Source organism: Rhinolophus ferrumequinum, chromosome X, assembly GCF_004115265.2.
Source record: "Rhinolophus ferrumequinum isolate MPI-CBG mRhiFer1 chromosome X, mRhiFer1_v1.p, whole genome shotgun sequence".
Taxonomy (NCBI): domain Eukaryota; kingdom Metazoa; phylum Chordata; class Mammalia; order Chiroptera; family Rhinolophidae; genus Rhinolophus; species Rhinolophus ferrumequinum.
Window position 1 is genome coordinate 100339503 of NC_046284.1, and position 23614 is coordinate 100363116.

At 35.1% G+C, this 23614-nt stretch overlaps 1 protein-coding gene across 6 annotated transcripts in view; it reads left to right on the plus strand.

Moving 5' to 3' along the window:
* Positions 1-23614, plus strand: part of DMD (dystrophin) — a 2143628-nt gene that overhangs the window by 897986 nt on the left and 1222028 nt on the right. For all 6 annotated transcript variants that reach the window (XM_033109718.1, XM_033109734.1, XM_033109713.1 and 3 more), the window contains exons 35-37: positions 8103-8282; positions 8586-8714; positions 10340-10510. In XM_033109718.1, coding sequence (XP_032965609.1) covers positions 8103-8282; positions 8586-8714; positions 10340-10510 — 480 coding nt within the window. The remainder of the gene's footprint in view (positions 1-8102; positions 8283-8585; positions 8715-10339; positions 10511-23614) is intronic.

Here is a 23614-nt window from a genome sequence, read left to right on the forward strand (position 1 = left end):
AAAACTAATTCAGCTGCATTAAAGCCCTGTAATATCCACAGTGTTATCTAAAAATTAAAATGGTCAAATATAATTTCCTGGAAAAATAATTTTGGTCCTATAATACTTTAAATCCATCAGCTTTTTGGATAGCTCATATCTGCCAGTTTTCATAAATTGACCATTAGATTTTTTTTTTAATGGTAATCTTGAGATACCAAGAGTTGCCTGAGAGAATCAAACACACACAGAAACGATGAATTAATTGAGGATGTTAAATAATACACAATAATTGATGTCTAGCCACTTATGGAACAAGTCATTGTGATCATCACATTTATTTCAGGAATGAATTTTTATCATATTCAACATTAGGAAGAACAATGATACGTTTCCTCAGTTGTCCTTCTGCTGTCACTTCAGTCCTGAAACGTAATAACAATCACCCAGTAAAATCTTGTGACAGAATGTGTCATTCTGTTTGCCAGTGGTTCTCGGCATTGGTTGCACATTGAAATCACCCAGGGAACTTGAAAAGACTACCAGTGTCTGGGGGCCAACCCAGAAATTCTGATTGAATTAGTCTGAGTGTAGCCAGTGTCTCTAATATTCGCTAAAGTTTGAAAACCACTCCATAATGCAATACAAGCAGCCTTAAAAGATCTACATTCAGTTCAGCCAACCGTGTCCTATATTTTTTTAGTCACCTTACACAGTTTAAAGGAATCTGGCCTCTGGTCCTAGATTATCTGGATAATTGCCTCAACTCGTCACTTCTCTTAGCCATAAAAGCATGAGCACTATTACTTATTTCTAAAGTCCGTTACACTATCATTCCCATGAAAAATTACATATCTTTTTTTAAAGAGAGCACAGTAATTTATCTGTGAAGTGAAATAACACTAGCAGATCATTAACTTGGTACAATGAATGCATCAAGCAGCTGTTACTTAGAAAATAGAACATCTGTTAAATGCCATCGGAGTCACTAGTCACTGTCATTATAGTTATAGCTCTAATTTCTGTTCTGCACATTCTGCTTTCATACAATTCTTCCTTAATAGACAATACATTATTAATAAAAAGTCAGTACACATTGCTATAAAATCCACTACTTAATGTTTTATGTTCTTTGTGAATTTATCATTATATTATTCCGTCACATTAGCCTAATAATAAAATATGTTCTAAACCTCTAGCCATGACAAGAGTAATGCAGGGACCTGAAAAAACAATTAATATCATATTTTATCACGTTTAGGACATATTGTATGATGCACCATTGATTTAATTACAGCTGTTGTAGATCACAAAAGAAACACCACCACCTTAAACGTAAATATAAATTGTGTTTTATCTCAGTTTCAGAAACCTTAAAATGTGACAAATGCACATCTTAGAATTGCAGTAATGTGGTAATTTGTTCATTATTCCCCATGAATATATTTTGTAGCTAAAGGTGAAAGAACTCTCCCATTCCTGATGACCAGAAACGGTATAATATTTTTGCAGACTAACTAAAGGCAGAATTCACTGGCGTGGGGGACCTTTTATTTATTTTATTTATTTTTATGTCTTTAGTCACCTTTTTAAATTTTTTGTTAAATTTATGGGATGACATTTGTTAGTAAAATTACATAGGTTTCAAGTGTACATTTCTATAATATATCATCTATGTATTGCATTGTGTGTTCACCACCCAGAGTCAGTTCTCCTTCCATCACCAGATATTTGATCCCTTTTACCCTTATCTACCACCTCCTTCTCCCCTTACCCTCTGGGGAACATTTTTTAAGATACCTTTATGGATATATTAGTTAACCCTTCACCTATATTAGAGGGAACTTGCACAAGAGATCAAGAAAGAGCTAAAATAAATAGGAATTTAGTGGCATTCTAGTAAAGGGGGGGGAATATATACAGAAATGGTGTTATGGCACGTTGGACTAAATGGGGGGCTGCGTGAAGATAGAATATGTGGTGGAGAAGACACTTAAGGGATTAAAAAAAGGGAAGTGGGGATAATAGGGAATCAGATAGTGAAGTAACCTTAAGACCCTAAGTCCCTGTGAAATTATAGGAAAACTTGTGGAAGGCATCGGACCTCTGAAAATGTAAAATGGATGGGAGAGAAGGTCCAGCTCAAGTCGATTATGTTTCTCTTCCCCTGTTGCTTAAAAATAAAATTAAATAAAATAAATAAAATGAAAATAAAAACAACTGTGGATAGGTTCCTATGGGACCAGACAATTAATCCAACACTTCTTTGCAATTTTACCTTTAAATAAAATTAAAACGTTTTCACCACATGATGATATCCACAGAGACCAACAGAACAGGTTTTCCCAACCTGCTACCGCATTGATGAAATGAGATGATAAGCTGATGGCTGAATCCTGAACCTCACTTCTGGATATGAGGAATGAATCACAATGTATTTTCCATCCTTCCGATGAACACCTCACTGTCTTCATTAGGAGAAATTAACCTATGCTACTCATTTTTTTAAAAGGACATTAGAGTAGCTTTAAAAAATTGCTGTGGCCAGAATGAAGTTGACAGCAAATCCGTTTCTTCAAAATCATGGAAGTTAGTGTTTGATATTTTGAACATTTATTTTGTAGCTATCAAATATTAGATTTTATGGCGTTTTATATTTAAATTGAGTTCTACTCTTATTGGACATGTTTTCCTATGTCATAAAAACCCCATGTCTAGTACATAGTGCATATTATATAGTGCTGCTGTTGAAACTCCTGAAATTAGATTTATGATCATGTCATAGGTCAAAATAAAACTGAGTGTGCATAATTTTGCTTCTTATTCAGCCTTAAAATCAACCCTAGAAGCTGTCACATTACTGCATATTTGACAAAGATAAAGGAGCTGAGTTACAACTTATTCAGTGTAATTATTGCATTGGAACTTGCCCATTCAGAAGGGTAGACTTTCCAGCACACTCTTCACCCCTCACCCCACAAGTCAGCAGAAGAAGGCATGTGTGCTGAGGATTGGATGCCTTTTAAGAGGAGGAAATGCATTTTCAGTTCTTTCTTCCCATCTTACTAACCCTAGAAATCACGCTGCCTCCCTTAGTGAGGAATGAGTAAGGGTACACAGAGCATGAGCACAGCCATGGTTGTGTGTAGTTCAATCCAGTAATTCAGTTCTCAAAACACATGAAGTGTAGACGTGCTTCTGTCTGGCAAAATACTCAAACAAGGGGAAATGGCTCCTTGACATCATATAATGTCGCTTTTTAGTTTCCAATAAGTAGCCCATATTCCCCTTTTTGGTGGCTTTTGATTCCAGCCTTCACACTCTAATCATTTTGTACTTTGTCTTTCCTCAAGCCAAACCATCCAATCCTTTATGGTAAACTCCAGTTTCAAGTGTCGCCTCTCTTTGGAAGCCATTCATGCTTCTCCCAGCCATGACTCATCTTTTCCCAAAGATTATGTATTTCTAATATGATATCACATTTGGTTGCATTTCAGCTTTTCTCTGCAGCTGCACTGTAGGTAAGCTCGAGCAGGGTGTGCAAAGACTGTCTTCTTGCTTGTCTCTGGCAGTGAATGGCACAGTACAGAGTGGGTACCGATCACCTGATACACACTGACTAATTGAAATTTAAGTTCTACAGAAAGCAAGATCAGCATATTATTTGAAGGCTAAGAGTTGCAAGTCACATCTTTAATTAAAATACTTCTGTGGGGAAAAATTACAAATCCATGAAATGAGCACAGTATCTTTCTTTTTTTTAAAAGTTAAAGTTTATTGGGGTGACAATGGTTAGTAACGATACATAGGTTTCAGGTGTACAATTCTGTAATACATCATCTATATATCCCATTGTGTGTTCACCACCCAGAGTCAGTTCTCCTTCCATCACTATATATTTGATCCCCTTTACCCTCATCTACCACCCCCCTACCCCTTTACCCTCTGGTAACCACTAAAGTGTTCTCTGTGTCTATGAGTTTATCTTGTTGCTTTCAGTTTTATATCCCACACATCAGTGAAATCATATGGTTCTCAACTTTTTCTGTCTGACTTATTTCGCTTAGCATCATAATCTCAAGATCCATCCATGTTGTTGCAAATGGCATTGTTTCATCTTTTCTTATGGCAGAATAGTACTCCATTGTGTATATATACCACATCTTCTTTATCCAATCATGTACTGAAGGACACTTTTGGTTGTCTTGGCCACCGTAAACAAAGCTGCAATGAGCATCGTAGCACATATATCTTTACAGATAAATGTTTTCAGATTTTTTGTGGTATATACCCAGGAGAGGGATTGCTGGGTCATATGCTAATTCTATTCTTTTTTTTTTAAGATTTTCTTTTTTTGGGGGGGGAAGGGGAGCAGGAAATTATTGGGGAACAGTGTGTCAATCTTAGTTGTGAAGGGTGCTGTTCAGCTTCAAGTTGTTGCCCTTTCATTCTTAGTTGTGGAGGGCACAGCTCAGCTCCAGGTCCAGTTGCTGTTGCTAGTTGCAGGGGGCGCAGCCCACCATCCCTTGTGGGAGTCGAACCAGCAAACTTTGTGGTTGAGAGGATGCACTCCAACCAACTGAGCCATCCAGGAGCTCAGTGGCAGCTCAGCTCAAGGTGCCGTGTTCAATCTTAGTTGCAGGGGGTGCTGCCCACCATCCCTTGCGGGAGTCGAGGAATCGAACTGGCAACCTTTGGGTTGAGAGCTCTCTCCTACCAACTGAGACATCCCGGAGGCAGCTCAGCTCAAGGTGCCATGCTCAATCTTAGGGGCGGAGCCCACCATCCCTGCAGGACTCGAGGAGTTGAACCGGCAACCTTGTGGTTGAGAGCCCACTGGCCCATGTGGGAATCGAACCGGCAGCCTTCGGAGTTAGGAGCATGAAGCTCTAACCGCCTGAGCCACTGGTCTGGCCCCGCTAATTCTATTCTTTATTGCTCAACATCACTAATCATCAGAGAAATGCAAATAAAAACCACAATGAGATATCACCTCATATGAGTTAGAATGGTTATCATCAACAAGACAAATAGTAACAAGTGTTGGAGAGGCTGTGGAGAAAAAGGAACCCTCATGCACTGTTGGTGGGAATGCAGACTGGTGCAGCCGTTATGGAAGGCAGTGTGGAGGTTCCTCAAAAAATTACAAATAGAATTACCACAGTATCTTTCTTAACCAAAAATAGCGTTTATATATCTGATTGAATACCTGTTTATTCTTGAATAGCACATGTAAAGGTTCGACGCTAGGTCTTTTTACAGTCAGAGTGTAAATCTTCTCATGAATCACTTTTGGCTGTAGTAGTTATAAACCAACATGATGGCCACTGTTTTGTTTTGTTTTGTAGCTCATATTTTTGGTGGAGATAACTTTAACCTGTTTGAGTTTGATCTTCTTATAATATTGAGGAACCTTAAATGATACCAGAAATGAGCCCACATTTCCTGCTTTATTGTACCCACTAAGTGAATGAGGACTCATTGGACATTAAACGTTTCTCTTAAAAATTAGCTAGAGAATTTTGGCCTATGTTTAGTGCAAATAGTTGTTTGTGACCCATGAACTAGTTGCAGCAATATTTCCTAAATTCAAAACTTCTTCAGTGTCTTCTGAGATTTGGAAATTTCCATTGCCTTTAATTGCATTGCCTGGCATGGAAAAGACATATGTCTATGTAGACAACACCTTGTTATATCAAAGCTAAAACATAGTGTCATGTTTATGAAGATATTTTAAGAGATAATTAGTGATCCAAGTATAAATTAAGATTCAGCTTTGTGTGGTGTTGCCTTTGCAATTAAATCAACTCTAGTGACAAGCCACTAATCTGAAATATAGGAAGTAGGGTATGCTTATTTGCATATATTTCCATATCTTTGACAAAATCGTACTCAGATATAAGTTTTGTAAGGATATGGTCTTTGTTTCTCTATTATTGTGTCCTCAGTGCTTAGAACAATGGCTGTCATGTATAGTTGTGAAGGTTGTGTACTACACAACAGTGCGGACAAAGGGAGTGAAAGGCCTGAAATCTAGCCCATGACTACTCACAAGTCAAACTCCAGAGGGGCTGTTTTCATCCAAAAGATGGATTTCTCATATTTTTCATTAAGTGGAATCAGCCATGCCCCTGCTACAATAGTGACATTTAGTAGGAGCTCAATAACATTTATGATTGATACATGAAGGAATTCTTTCTATGAATTGCTAAGCTCAACCTTGTGCAACAGATGGCACATACATTACAAATAGTTCTCTGTGTGGTAGCTGATAAGTTCATTTGACATTAATTAGTGAAAAAGAAAAACAAATAGAATATCTTACCTTCTTCTACCATGGTGATGGAAGAAGAACTGACTCTGGGTGGTGAACACACAATATGATATATAGATGATGTATTACAGAATTGTACACTTGAAACCTATGTAGTTTTATGAACCATTGTCACCCCAATACATTTTATTAGGGTAGTGCAACAGTCATTGTGTTTTTAGCAATTACATTTGCACCAACATAATAATTAAAAAGAAAAAAAAAAGAATGTCTTAGAATTGGAGAAACAGTGATTGTCTCTTGCATAGAAATTCTTTTGTGCAGTCTTTTTACCTCATTTATCCCCCCTGCTTATTTTATATCAAAAGTCAAAACAAAATGTATATATCGTGATGGTACATGGATTAGAACTTGCTGGTGAGGAATGGAAGACAGCTGCCAAAACTAGTTATATTTTAAAGAGGGGAAAGACACCTTGAAAGCATCTAGGAGTAGGAAATGAGATATAGGTGGGCCTCATAGAGACCATCTCTTTCTCCTTGACTTGGACCACCTCCATTACTCTCTGTGTGCGTTTTGTTTTCCTCTTTGCAAGTGGACTCCCTCCACTTTCTTCTTATTGCCGCCACCCAATGATTTTGTTTTACGATGGCTTTGGCTTGCTTTGGTGACCAGATCAGTTCCCACTTCCAAATGACTTCTCCGCTGGTGTGTCATCACAGTCTCTGTACCTGTCAGTTCAGTTTCTTGCGAGAGGATCTGCTGGGCTCTGGCTTACCTCCCAATGAATGCCCAACAGCTCTGTGTGGATATAGGAGGGATTGGGGCTAGAGGAAAGGAAGTGCAAGATGGTCATGTGGTCAGCATGGCATGTCATTAGGAAGAGGCCGTAGGTAGACCTGACAGTAAACGTTTGTACCCGTATCACTTTTTCCATCAGCTCTCCACTTAATTTCTAATATTAAATATGTTTGTTTTTATGCTTTGTAAAATAAATCTTAGGAAGTGGTAGTGCTCTCTTAGCTGGATTTTAATATTACCTCTTTACTTTTTATTGACCTCTAACTGAAATTAAGCATTTTTTCCATTATGAACCTGAGCTACAAACCCCAGTAATATCAGCAGTTCCTATGACTTGACCAACAGTTGAAATGATGCATATATTTATATCACATTCTAGTCATTGTATGACTTCAAAACACCAGTTATGCTCGTCACTACTTTAATCCTTGTTAAAGAGCTGATGCTAGATCGTTGTAGTTACTATGTTAGGAGAGATAACATGTATTAGTATCTCACAAATTTAAGAAAGATATTTTATATATTGTATATCAGTACAACTGGTTTCATTTAAAATCCAGTGGATTTAATTTTATGCTTTTAAAACCTTTATTATGAGAAAATGTCCTTAATTTTTACCAGATGCCAAATAGATTTGTGGCACCCAAAAGCTAAAAATTTCTGCTATAGAAATAAGGAATGTAATAATTTGTGAATTTTCTAAAAGTGGTTGCTTGTTTTGTGGATGAGTTTTCCGAAGTCTGACTTTAGTCAATACATTTACGAATTAACTAAATATAAATATATTTGGATCGACAATATGTATTTTTATCTATTAAATATGTACAATCATAAATAAATATGAAATTAATCATGTTTATGTATACATGTATATTTATATATACCCAGTAAGGAAACTACAATGTGCTTGGTGTGATTTTCATCATTCATAAAGACATAGTTGAAGGTTTCATCTTAAGATAGTAACCCCACACACAGATATTTCAAAAGCATTAAATCTTAAGACTACCATATATCACTTGAACCTCAAATTCTGTCCTCTTCACAGGCTACTCAGAAGGAGATTGAAAAACAGAAGGTTCACCTAAAGAGTGTCACGGAGCTAGGAGAGGCCTTGAAAATGGTTTTGGACAAGAAGGAAATCTTGGTGGAAGATAAACTGAGTCTTTTGAATAGTAACTGGATAGCTGTCACTTCCCGAGCAGAAGAGTGGTTAAACCTTTTGTTGGTAAGAGAAGAGGCTGGAAGATTTTCAACTCCTCTCCATCATGTGAAAGGAAATACATAAGCAGTCAATGATAATATTTGTGTCTGTAAATTCCTCGACTCTACATAAATGCTGAATCTTAATTTAATATCTATATTTTAATATATTTTCCATGTTTGTGCTTTATTCCATACGGACATTACCCCTAAAAGTAATTTGAATGATACTGAGTTTTTGTCTTCTAAAGTTGTAGAAAGTAGGACACATTTTGAAACGATATTATCTAACCAGTAATACATCACGGTATGTTTCTGTAAAATTAAGGAATACCAGAAACACATGGAAACCTTTGACCAGAATGTGGATCACATCACAAACTGGATCATTCATGCTGATGCACTTTTGGATGAATCTGAGAAAAAGAAACCCCAGCAAAAAGAAGACATGCTTAAGGTAGCAAATAAAATATTACAAAAAGTAATTTTCAAACTGCACAACAGTTATCTCAATCATGTTTGTCCTAAAAGATACCAAGGACTTCTTAATAAGAGTGAAAAATTCTGCCTCTCTGTCTTCTTCTCTCCCTCCCTCCTTCCCTCCCTCCCGCCTCCCCTTCCTCCCTGCTGTCCCTCCTTCCCTCTATTTTCTTAACTCAAATAGGAGTTAATGATGTTGACGAGTTCTATAATCTGGATATCTGTCCATATCTACCTCTCAGCTAATTATATGCAGCTTAAATTCAGATGAGAAAGGGATTTCAGGATTTATTTGGGTGTCATCTTGCAAATTCTGCTCATTTTAATAATAGCACTACGTTCTTGTATGTAACACAAAGATCAGTTTCCTGGCATCATTCACAGCCCATCTGATTAAACACGTGAAATCCAGTCATCTGGACATTTTGCCTACGCAATGCCCAAATCTTATCAGTAACAAATCTTATCAGTAACTGAGCTTATATAAAACTGATTTTTTAAATTTTTAACTGTATGTAAAGTAAACATGGCTTTTTGTTCTCTTTTTGTGTTGAAACTAATTATTAGGGCATCGTAACGCATCTTTTTCAAAGGAAGGGTAACTCAATCATTTTAAAAAATGACTCTTGTAAAGGGTATGAGGCATAATGTGCAAATATATCTTACTGATGCTATAGTCTCTTTATTTGATGCCCTCTGTATCAATTAAGTAAGAAGAGTTGAATTTTACCAAATCTCATTTAAATTAATGATTCCTTATTTTGTTTTGCTGAAATTTTCAATAATTTTATTTGACTAGTGGGTTACTATTTAAAGAACAATGAACAATTATTGGTTCTGTCTATACGATTCATTCATTTCTTTTTATGCAGTTGATATTTACCAAGGATTGCAATTTTGAAGGAAAATCTGTAAATGTGTTTCAGACTATGCCCCCAAAACATATTTACCCGAGTGTCTGTAGCTTATTTTGCTCACCCTTTGCCCTTGATGTGTTAGTTAAGGAATGTTATGTAATGGTGGTATTACTTCAAGGTCCTTGGACTAATAGGAACTGCACTGTTTTTCTTGCACTCTCTCCAACCCCTTGTGCCAGGCAGAACCTACTGCAGTCCCTCTGTCTGTGACACAGAATGTGTTAGAAAATCCATCCCTCTCCCCCCATGGCATTCAATATGATGAACGACAGGGTATGCTAAACTTCCAGGAAGGAATAGAAAATTGTTCTTCAGCTACCTTCCTTCTTGAGCATATATTAAGGTTGTTCTTCCACAGCTATGAAATTTAGTAAAGGTAAAATAAGACTAAATATAAAATATGATGATTGTTGCAGGTGACATAGGGAAGTCAGGAAAACATCCCGTATCCTTCCTCAGACTAAGTAGATACTTTAAATAAACCCAGATCAGACTTAAAGAAGGACAGCCAACTGGTTTCCTGAGATCACACACATTCTTACTCCACTATTTTATGGAAGTTGGCATTTTTCCTCCCTCTGTATTCCTCTGCATGTGCTGTCTCTCCCTCTCTGGCTCTCTCACTGTCTTGCAACTTCCACTGAATTACTAACTTCAAGCCCTGTCTCTTGCTCACGGAATATAGCGTCTAAAGGCTGAAATGAATGACATGCGCCCAAAGGTGGACTCCACGCGTGACCAAGCAGCAAACTTGATTGCAAACCGTGGCGACCACTGCAGGAAAATAGTAGAGCCCAAAATCTCAGAGCTCAACCATCGATTTGCAGCCATTTCTCACAGAATTAAGACTGGAAAGGTAGGAAGACCTGCTCCAAGGTGGAAACTAGTGATAAATGATCTCTTGCGAAGGTTGCGCAGTTCTCTGAAGGGGGCACACAACCCCCACAGCAAGGTTTTCAAAAGTAAAATGAAGGCCAAAATGTATTTAAGGAAATTTTACCACTGAATCTCATGGGATATCTCTCTTCCTCTCCCTCTCCCTCTCTCTCCCCCTCCCCCTCCCCCTCCCCCTCCCTCCCTCCCTCTCTCCCTTCTTCCCTCTCGGTCATTTTTTTTCTCATGCCACAGCTATTCTAGCATTGCATCCTACACTGGTTTACATATGTACTTTCAGGGGTAACCTACAGCGAAGTAACAAATCGCATGCTGCAGGTCAACAACAAAAAGCACAAAATACATCCCTCTAAAGAAAACGCTATTGACGTATTTTGCCAAATATAATATTGCTTGTGTATAATATGGACGACATCTCCCAAATGAGGCCTTGTGTATCTCCTGCATGATCTAGGTTGTTTGTACCTCCTTAATGGCTGTGCCTTTGTGTGTATGTGTGTGTATTGAACTTGCCCTTGCTAGTTGCCAATACTTAACTATGACAAAATCCATTAGGCTATAATGATATGCTCCAGCCATGAAAACAAATGATTGCAAAGCTTATGAATCCTAATTTTTGTAATTTTTTTTGTGTCTCTTTATATTTACTCAATTTAATGAAGACCCAGGGGATATGGAACTTTTGCATGATAGACCTTTATATTTGTGTAACATTGAATGAAGACAAAATCATATCTAATAAGTAGCATGCAGATATTTATATATAAATACGGTATTATAGAACTCTATCTCTTTGGGGGAATGTCAGAATGCAAAGAATTGCTCCAAAATTTATAAAATGTAGTTTGACACATTTTTCAATACATATGATATGCTTTCAAATACAAAAAGAAATGTATGTAAAAGAAATGTGTGTATTTACATATAGAGATAATTGCTAGTAATAATCTTAAATGAGAAAAACATTGAAATATTTGTGAGAAAATATGATGTAATTTGTCAGGTAAGTATTGATTCCTGGAAAAATAGGAGAATGCCTTTAAAAATTATTTTGATAAATATGGACACTTAGTAACAGCATGATTTACAATTGCTGCATTTTCTAAAGCATTCACTGTATCACTGTTAATATAATAGTGCATATTTAAAAGAATTTCTAAAATATATAGATATGTGATATGAATTGTAAGTACTTAATGCACATGAAACATAGTTACCCTTTGAAACTCACCTTCCCAAAACAAAAAGGTATTAGCTTACTTTATTTCATTACTTCTTCTTTGTAATATTTAAGTTAACTAGTTAGTTCTATGCATTTATTATTTTAAGTAAGTGAATTTCACCTGAAAAATATCTGACAGCCTCTGAAATTTTATTTTCGGAGCATAGTTGATTTTTGTAAGTATTTACTCTGCTGTTTAAAAAGACAACTGTTTGACTTCTGGAGATATCATTAGAGTGTCTAATATCTAAACAACTGAAGGTTATTTCATTCATCTAAAAAAAGAAATGCTAATAGTTCATTGCTAAGTTGTATTCTTAATATATATAATATATATTGTATGTATATATTATATATATATATATCTGTATGTCACTAAGCTATGGAATATTTAAGAGAAAATGGAGGTATTATTTTCTTTATTCTTTCAACAGTAGATTGAGATAAATTATGTCACAAGATTGTGACTCATAGATATTGAAAAGTGAGAATCATCCTGCACCACAGAAGTGGATAGGTTTAGCATGGCTGGGAGAAGTTTGTGAATTTTCTGTATATATTCTGCACGAATTTATCAGTATATTTTCAGACATATTTCCTTATGCCAGTCACTGTACGCACTTCTCTTGTTTTCCTTACTGAAGAAAGGCATAAGAGATTTTAAATCAATATTTTCAGTTATATATATATTAATTGACAAGACAATCACAGTTTTAATTTTTAAAGTATTCCTTTTTCTCTAAATTAATAAAGATGATGGTACGCAATAGTGACCCCGTCTGGGGGTTTTGAAGAGATAATTATGTTGTATCATCACAATGAAACCAAAAACATGGAGATAAAGCATTGCTGACATTTTGCTTATTTATTCATTTGATCAACTAGTGACAGTGAGTATCCATTATGCTAATGAGTGTGAGACTATACAAAGATGTAAATGATACTTGCTTAAAAAAATATCTGTTTACAAACACGACCTTAAATATTTATTGCAATCCTAGAATGTGTATAACACTAGTACACCTTTATGGAGATGTCCAATTAATGATGAGGTTGTCCCAGCAGCTACTTCATATAGTAAGAAGAGAAATGGACATAGAAGACTGAATTCTAGGCTTAACTTGGTTAGCATTAGGCAGAATGTGTGATTTCTCTGAAATTTCATTTTAGTGTTTGTAAGATTGGGAGTTGAACTAGATTAGTAGTTTTTCAAAGGAGAACTCTCCCCCCTCCAAAAAAAATGAGTTGTTATGTAGAACAGCATGTATGAAATGGATAACAGTAGACTTACTGGAAGGCGGGATTTCTGCCTCTTTTATCTTTCTCCTTCCTCTGATGGGGTTCAGGGGCTACACGTTGTGTCTATAGAACATGGTGTAAAATTTCTGGCTTAGATTAGTTAAAATTAGAACTAATTAGATTAATTCTTGATAGTTCTAAAATTAGATAGTTCAGTCATCTTTTGTTGACACCGTAAGGAATTTAAATAATGACTTGAATGTGTGTTTGCTTATGGAGTAGGGTAATTCTGGGAGAAGTAGAATTCTCGGAGGTGTCCTTTGATTGAAAAGTCAAGTTCCTATTATATTAGGGCTTCTGCAAGGTAAGATTGGGTTGGAATATGACCATCTTATGGTTGAGTTTATGGGTAGATTTCACTCAGGAGGATAACCTAGGAGAAAACCTGTGGTGCTAAACAAATAAAAGTAGGTTGGGGATGCATATGGGTAGAACATAGACTTGGTATGAGAAGTAATTTCAGGATCCTTTTAAAGGTCAACTAGAAAGAGCAGTTCAATAGAGGAAAAATTTATTCTGAAAACTCACTAACAATGCCTGCATTCACTATATGGTGGAGAATACAAAGTTTCTGTCTCCTGCAAAGACTGTCCATGGCAAGAAATTCCAAAATCCAGAAAGCAGTGAGAATTGGGATCCTCGCATTTGATTGGCCGAGAACTCGTCCATCAGATGCAGCTCTCTGCAGTGGTAATTGTAACTATAAATGAGCAATATGGTGAGAAGAGAAAAGTTCTTCACAGCACAAACACTTACTTTGAGTGTGATCTCAGATGTGACCCTTTGCCTTTCAGAGCCTCATTTTGATCTAGAAAAGTAGTAAGATGATCCCTGTCATATTTTAACCTCGACTGTGGTGAGAACCAAATGACGTAAGATATGTCAAAGCATACATTATAAAATCTATAAATTATGATATAGCTATAAAATGGTAAAATATCATTATTTAATAGCAAGAATTATTGCCATTATTATATACATTAGACTTGAATGGCCAACTTTTGAGCGTTGAAACAGAAATTGATGGGGAAAAGAGATGGAGGAGGAGCTGATTTCTTTCTGGCCTCTGCGGGAATGGGCTGGGACCAAGAATACATATCTACTATTTCCATTGCAAGGACCAGCTTTACAGATTATCAAGTGGACCAGTTTAAGGAAGTCCTGCTTGCCCCAAATACTGTCCTTAAAATACATGAAATGCTACTTCTTCCCATTTCATTTAGGTGAATCTGTAGTATCTGATGGCTTCGAGAAAGATTAATCTCTCCTAATCTATGTGAAATCAGTTTGAGAAATGGCAGTTTTAATGGGGAGGGTCAGAATTATAAAAATTAATCAGTGATAATTTCAGAACCCGGGGTAAAGTCGATGGAATCAATGGGGAAAGACACCATGTCTCAACTCCTTCTGATTTAGGCCATCTGAACAGGTTGGCACAGCATGGTGGTGGGGAAACGGATACTGTCAGGAAAAGAAAGTGATAGGGGACAGAAATGTAGAAAGGAATACTGAAAGGCAAAAATAAACTGACTACTTAGTCCTGTTGCTTACAGCAGCTCTAACTTTTTCCATCTTCTAAGAAGATAAATGGAGAAGGGAGTCAGCAATTTGGGAGAGATGATATTTGAGGTAGAACTTCAAGAATTAATGAAGGAAAGGTTGGGGAAAGGGAGCAATCTGAATGAACTCTTACCAACTATGGTACAATTTCAGGTCACAGTGTTGGGTACTGTGGTACCTACACCACAAGGTAAGATGTGATGGATGCAAGGAGCTTACTGTTTAATGGCAGAACAAGATATGTTCATGGATAATGGGCTGAGAATGAGTGTATGCTGAGTGAATTTAGCAGCCACTCTAGAAACACAGAGAAGATAACAATTCCTCGTAAACCTCTGAAAAAGCTCAAGTGTGTTCAAAGGAGAGTAAGTTCAGTTTGCTTACAGAATATAGAGCATGGAGCATGAAGCTTTAGTTGTGCATGATAGGCCTGAAAAGGATGATTAGACACAGTGTGGAGGGGTCATGGCAGCCAGGCTAATAGTTTATGCTTAATTCAGTAGGCAATGAGGAGTTCTTGATGGCTTTTTTCATGCACTATCAAAAGATTAGTCCAACAGTGGTTGTGAAGAGAATTCAACTGAATAATGATGGGAAGTAGAGAAACCGATTTGGAAGCCATAGCAATAGTCTAGATGAGACACAGTGAGTACCTCAAATAAACAGATATCTATGGGAATGGAAAATAAGTGACAGTCGGGAGCAGTGACTCTCAAACCTTTGTGTACCGGGTGGAGGAATTGTTCAGACACAAATTGCTGCCCCTCCCCCCCTGCCCATATTATGACTCAGTAAGCCTTGGGTGGGGTCTAATCATTTGCATTTCTAGCAAGTTTCCAGATGATATAGAGGCTAATGATCTAGGGATCATACTTTGAGAACCCCTGGTCTAGAGATATTGAGAACTAGCCAAGAGTTCAATTATGACATATGGGGCCGAAGAAGATGATAAACTGAAAAATGGCTCAGGATTCAAGACTAGTTGAGTATGAAAGTCTGCATCTGAGTTTCAAGAATAAAATACGCATCAAGATATATTTGTCACATTGTAATACTTAGTTTCAAAAGAACGTTAACTAAACAGTCTTTTTCTAGCTATATCCTATTAATATAGGCAATAACTTTGTTACAAAATATTATGAAACTTATATACATAATTTGCTTAGTTAGATTGTGTTTTCTTCTAGAGATTTAGAAACACTTCACTTTTCTATGGAACTGAAATGGTAAATTATTGGCCCTGTAATTTGTACTGACCAGAAGAAAGGTGAACTTGTTTTCTATGTCTTCAATTCTTTATTAAGATTCATTTGCCATTGGATATTATATACCATATTTTAATTTCCATATAGGTCTTAAAATTGTTGAGATTTGGACAATCTGGCATCATATATGTAAATATTCATAGTTTTATTGTCAAGATTTTGACCGCCAGTCAGTGTTAGTAGATCAAAAGGAAATCATCTTTTGAACTAGATACCTTCAGATATTTATGTAGCTATGAGAAAGCCAGTGACTTTCCCATTTAATGTAGCATATATATCAGGGAAAAAGAAAACACACGGTTGGGTCTAATCTATCTTAAATAGTGGTTTTATATGTGAAAAGTAATGTGTGAATACTTTAACAATAGTTTAGAAAAGTATCTTGGCTCTCCTAAACATCAGTGGGAAACAATGCATCTTATCAATGTGACCTAGAAGGTCAAAATAAGATTAATTGGATTTGAAAATTTTAACTAAAACCTAACTTTCAACAATTACCTTTATCAATATAAATATGTTGATCTTTTTTCCCTTTTGTAGTCTATTTATAATTTAACACTTTCTCTGATAGAAGAGAACAGGATCTATTAATTGGTACAGTTAATCTTATTATATAAATATATTTTTAAATAAAATTTTCTACAAATTATAACTAAAAGCATACATGAACAGTTGGGTAAATATCTATAGGTATTGCATAATTTAAATTTAGAGTGTTGAATGTTTAATAATTATAGCTAAAATCCTCAAGTCATAATAACAAATTAATACTCAAACTATGCAATACTATGCCCTGCTAATTTTATTTCACTGAAATAAATATGAAATTAACTTAGCAACAGAATTTTTATATTAACGTTCCCCCCCCCCACATTTGAAATTGTTCTCCCTATCACAAGGTTAATTCTGTTGAACCTTTGATAACAAAGCCTTTTTGTAAAATATTTTCGTAGTAGATATTAAATGAGTTTGGTGAGCAATGCCATTTGTTAGAACTAACTGGGTCTTATTAGCATGACATTTAAAATGATTAAAGCTCTATGGTGATTCCTGATGGGGAGCCTTTAAAAAGGAAAATTATTCCTCCAGTCAGTCAACTGATGCAAAAGTAATCATTCCTTGAACCAGAGACTTTCAAATATTTATAGGGTGCTGTGAGAGAGCTAGTGAGTTGCCCAAGTTCTCGCAGTTCGATAGCCTTCTCAGACGATGTTAGATCACATTTAATTGCTTTGTCCATTCCAACATGCGGACTCTGCATGCTTTATTACCTCTATTTATGTCATCAGATATTTGTTGGTCTGGCATACGTCAGACCAACATGTCTAATTTCACTTAAAACACAGTGACTTGAGCACACTTCTTTGTATTGAAATCCAAAAGAATTGAACAAAAACAGAAATGAGAGAAGAAGGGAGGAAGGGAGGGAGAAAGAGAGAGAAAAGAAAAGAAAGAGTTGTCCAAAATATTATGTTTTGCTTTTAATTCATCTTTCTCCCTTTATATTTTACAGTTAAATCCTTTCCTCTCCCATTTCATTGCTACTACTAAACTCATGTAATCATGAATTAGAAACATATTCAAGTTCTACTTAAAAAAAAGTGGTCTGATATTTGAACCACCAGTATATATCCTAACCGATCAATGTATTTTGTATCCAATTCTGAAAAGTATGAGCATGGACTCAGTCTCATCAATGCAAAACCAATAAGCATGTATTGGGTAATGTCCTTTAATTAAGCCTCACAAATTTGGGAAGTTATCACATTTTTACATGTTCATTCTCAGAGGATCAAAGATAAACTGATACCTTACTAACATCAAAATGCAACCAATGAAATGTCACTATTACAAGTTAAATTTGTTTTTAAGTATCATTTCTTATATTTCTTGGCATTTGCTCTTAATGAATTTAAAATGAGTTAATAAATAAATCTATAAACTATCTTTTCTGATTATCTTTGTTCTAGATAGATGTTTTCAATATGCTTATTTCTCTTCGTAAGTTTTCTTTCCTCTCCATATATTTTGATTTTAATAACTTCATATCATATCAGTGGTATGTCTTTTCTGTATTATAGGATGTTACTGGTCCTTGAAACTTTATTCATTTCAGTTTCCATGAACTCTTCTTATTTTATTTTTTTCTATACCAATATTGTAATAATAAATAAATTTTCAAAGCTGCAGAATGGAAAGAGGAGGCTGATTGATTTGAAACTATTATAAACCAGTCTGTAGCACTTGGATTATTTATTTTTAATTTAGACTTTAGTGTAATTTGAATGTAGTGGCCATTTATCATGATTACTGAGATTACATATTCCATATTAACAAATGTTTACTTTACTGTCTGTGTAAACACAGTCATTATTATGTTAGTGTATCTATGCACGTTGGAAGTAATATTTAACCAAAAGAAAGCTTACATTTTAAAAGTGATAAAGTGTATCTGAGTAATTTTGAATGCTTCCAATATACGATGAATCAATTTGTAATTGATTTTGCTTTTATCAGTCTGTTATTGTTTGTTAACTTGTTATATAAGTCACCTTTTAATGCTAAAATTTTAACAAAGCCTTAAACTTCATTAATCCTAAATCATACAGCAAAGCACAATTCATAGCTGTTCAGCAATCTGAAACAACATTAAAAAAATCAAGGAAAAAAAAGTGTTGTCTTTCTCAGTTTCTCTGTCTCTTCTTTCTTTTGTGTCCGTTTATCTATCTCTTTATTAAACTTCCCTATGTTTTACTTTACTTGTATTTTGTATGAATACACAGTCATGCTAAACCTCTTAAGATAAAAAGGTAAGTAAAAATTTGTGCAGAACCTATGCCTGGTTTGTACTTCATCCTATGACGTTATAACTTTTGTTTGACTATTCTCTGTGTATTCTAAAACCTATCTTTTGTGCGCTAACACTGTGATTTAATTGTGATTTTACTTCTTCTGTGGTCATGTATTTTCTTTAAAGTCAATAGGAGTAATTCACACGATAATTAAGATGATTTATCTACCATTGCTTTCAACTTTAAATAATTTATAATTCTGAATTGAAGAGGCAGATATTATATATTTTATATGTTTTAAAGTTGGGTGACTCAAGACTGAACTATTAAGTTATAGATTCTTGCTTATATGCATTTCTTTTATAACCAATTTTATAATTGGTTTCATAAGAATTCCAGAGTAGAAAGACAGTGAAGACCATGGAATGACATGTAAAATGTAATTGGTCAGGAAAGTGCCTTCCATATTAGAATTGTCATGACCTAACGGTGAACCGGTGACTCGTAAGGAAGGCATTACATTTTCCCAGCTTCTTGTGTCTGAACAGAGTGTTTATTAATCACATGGATGTCAAATGGCTGATCTGATAGGGCAATAGCATAGCGAAAATGATTGGTTTAAGTAGTTGTGGTTATTTTGGTTTTAAAAAATTGGTCACTGGTTAATTCAATTACTATATTGGATTTTCTACAATTAGTAATTGATATAATAAGTACCTTTTCTGTATAAAAGAAAAGAGTTATATTTCTTATGAAAAATGCAGAGTAGTATACAATATATTCCCAACTTCAAGGATTAAAAGTCTACTTGTGAGACAAAGCATAAACCCTTGGAAGTCAACTAACATTATATTCAAATGTGTAAGGGATACTGCAACGCAGCCACAGATTACACATAAATGAGGAATAGACTTCTGATAGAACATGTCAAACCCATTTCCATAAATTTTCCTATCCCCGATGGCTTCCTGAAAATTCCTCTCAGAAAACGTATCTGAATGCAAGTGAATGAAATGGTCATTATAAGCATTATCTAAATCCACTATAATTTACCAAACAAAACATCAGCATTTTGACTATTGTTAGTAAGATATTACTCCTGTGACATATTTCAAGCTAATAATAAACTATTGGTTCTTTTCAGTGTCATGGTTATAATAGTTATTGTCAGTCTGTACTGTCCAATAAGGTAGCCACAAACCACTTATGGCTATGGGATATTTAAAATGTGGCTACTCAAATTAAGATGTGCTCTAAATATAAAACACACATTGGGTTTTGAAGTGTTAATATGAAAAAGTAAATGTTTTAAATCTTTTTAAAATGTTAAAAAGAAACATTTTATTAATAATCTTATATTGAATAGAGTTTTATATGATCTTATTTTGGGCATATTGGTGAAGTAAAGTATATTATTAAAATTCCATTTTTATTTTTTAATACGGCAAATAGAACATTTAAAATTACATATGTGACTTGTATTATATTTCTATTTAACTGCACTGCTATACATAAATAAAACCTTTTGAATTCAGAGGAGAGAATTTGCTGTAAGTTGATCAAATTTTAGGGAAGTGTTCATGTGAAAAGTGTTTCATTTCTAACATGTACCCTAATACATAATCATTCTGCCTCTGCTTGTATACTTTCAGCAGTGAGAAACTCACTACTTTAAAATTATTGCTTTTAAAAGAAAAAAAGTTTGCAACACTAATCAATTGTTCCTATATTAGATGGAAATTCAGGCTCCAAATTCCTATGCATTGATTCTGGTTGTTCACTTTGGAACCACACAGAATAATTCAAATCCCTAACATGCATAATAACCTTTTTAACAAATGCATCGTAGTCTTGTATCAGGAAAGCTGGACCCTACGCATACTACTTACTAATGAAATCTAAGTTTGCATTATCTTGCTTGAATAATCAGTTATTCATTTTGTAGCAGTGTTTCTTAAAATCTATTCATATCTGCTGATTATTTTTGCTCCTGGTAGTATCATGCTGTTACTAGCATTTTGCCAGAAATCAATATATATCCACACATGCAGTGCTTGTCAAGTCAAGTCTTTGCAATTTTATACAATAGAAATTGTGTTATTTCACATTCTAGATCATTCAGGAGCTCCTTGAAATGTTTATTTGTATTTACTTAGTTTTTCAGGAAATCACTATATTGTACACCTGAAACTAATATAACTAATGTAATATTGTCTACCAACTATATTTAAATTAAAAAAATAATTCATTTATGAGTGTATAATGTGTACCAGGAATGACTGGAGGTTGAAAAAGACAGACAAATTCATCATCTTCATGAGGTGTTCATGGAACTCATTCGTTTTACTCTGCGTTTTTTTGTGTGTGTTTTTTTTAATACATGCTTTTTGTGTTTCCAAATAATGTCTGGTGAAAATACTACACAGGGCAGAACAGTTCAAAGCCCTTTGGTATCCTCCTCGAGACCACCCTCTCTCTACATTGATGCAGATTAATTAACGATTTTTTTTTTGTTCAGAATGACACAACTTTACTAAACTGTAGTCTCAATTTCTCTGCGTTCACCATTAGAATTTCATGAGCTTGTCAAATACCTTGGTAAAATAAAAACACCATGTCAACAAGCATTTATTTTCTCCTTTATAAACTGTATGTTCTCAAGAGAGGAAAGACTTGAACTGAGCCAATGGATGGCTCTGATTTTGAGAGGAAACAATAAGAGCCAATATTTATAGAGCACTTATTCTATGTCAGATGCATGCATAGGTTCTGAGAGAAAATAATAATCAATATTTACTGAGCGTTTATGGTATATCAGACAACATTCTAACATATTTGATCTTTATAACAACCCTATGCGGTAGATACCCTTCTTATTCTTATGTTACAAATAAACTGAGGCTCAAAGAGGACAAATAACGTCCTGGGTCCCTCAGTTAGTACATGGTGGAACTCAGATTCAATCTAGACATTCTCCTTTACGCGCTTTGGCTCTATGACAGATTTGAAGCATTACGAGGGCCTTGAGGGAGGGATACAGGAGCTCACCAATATACCTGCAAGGAAGGTCGATATTCGGAGTGCTCCTAAAAGGCTGAAAAGGTTCTTGCGGCAAAATTACGGGAAGCCTTGACTATCATGCCGGAGTTTGGACGTATATTCTACTTGTACTTTTGGAGCAGAGAAATAGTGTAATGAAAGCCATGCTTTGGAAATATATTGACCTGATCCCGGTGCATAGGATAGAACTGGTGAGGTGGGAAGGAGATTATAACCATGTAAGGACATTATTGCCTTAGCTCCCATGTGAGGACTAGAAGAGACGGTATCTCTGGAAATAGAAAGCAAGTGGATCATGGTGAATGCATTGACGATTATTTGATGTTTACGAGATTTCAGGGTGAGGAGTTGAAAAATGACACAGTGCATGTTTGAAACCTGAGTGAGAAAAATGGTTGTCTATGGACAGAATGTGGGAAGTTAGTGTTGCAAGCAAGTCTGGCAGAAAGATAATGAGCTCATTCCTAGACATGTTGAATTTCAAGTGAGAAATCAGCTGGCTCTTGGAGAATCTAGACCAACCGAAAATGAGGTCACAGCAAGAGATGAATACTTGTGAGATATGATGAAAGTTATGGTTAAGTGTTGAAAGATCATACAATTTTAGGGAAAGAGAACTGAAAAAGAGGTATGGAGGCCCAAGTTCTGAACCTTTGAAACCATTGTGTTTGAGAATATAGAGAGAAGATGAGCTAAGAGAGGAAGCAGGTGTAGAAGTATAACAAATGGATCCATGTTATTTTTGACATCCAAGTACTCAAGAAAAGTTATTTTAAATATTATTTATCATCACATGTTCACAAAACCAAGTAGAACAGTATAGTTGCTCTTACTACATATTAGCAAATGCGAAGAACAATTCAATAACATAAAATACCACCGTATTTATCTTGTGTAGTTATGATCCTTAAAGCTGTTAATCTTTTTACTTTTACAATACTTTGAACAAGATATGGTTTAAAAGTATAGAAATATGTTAATGATACAGACACCGAAACATCCTTTAAGTATATTTAAAATACGATGTTTCAAATTACAAATGATCATTAGGATTTAAAACTAGTACTGAAAATAAGTCACTTGAACAAAGCATCCATGGATTCTCTCTGGCATGTGTAGAATTGCCTAGAAAAAAAAGTGTTTATTCATATTGCACATGACAGTCATGTCCCGGTAAATAGCATTTGATTATTCACTCTTTCATCAGAAACGAAATACCTTTAGATACGTGTTTTATCCTTGAATACTTATCCTTATTGTGCTCTAGGTGATGCTGTCTAATAAGGAAAGAGGAAGGCTATGACTGGGGATGTGATGGGGAAGAGTAGGTGGGGACCAAACTTGATGGATGCAGTCCCTGGATTGGTTTGACAAACAGAAAATGTTTACTTCTATAAGACAAGAACTTGATTTCTATATGTCATCTATGAGTTTTCAAAAGCTATCAGGTAGCAAATATGTTCTCATGTTTCAATGCAAAGTGGGCACAGATGAATAGAATAAATACTTATTTTATTAACTGTTTGAACTTTAATAAATCAATATTGCCTACTCTTTTACATGTATATTTGATTTTCTGTACATTATCATTCATCACTCCTCGTTAAGTGGTGTCTTTAGAAAAACAAGGTCTTTTAAAGTTTTTCGAGACTGTAGCCATGAATTTCAAAAATAAAGAAACTGATAATTGTAAGGTTGGAAAACATTCAGATCTTTCATGCGACATATTTTTGTTTCATTCATTTGAAATTTTTGTGCCACCAAAGAAAGCATTTCTAAGGCAATCTAATGACCTTGTTTGTCGTATGAGAGCATGCCTGTGAATTTCTCCATGCTGCAAATGTCATTTGAAATATCTGAGCAGATTG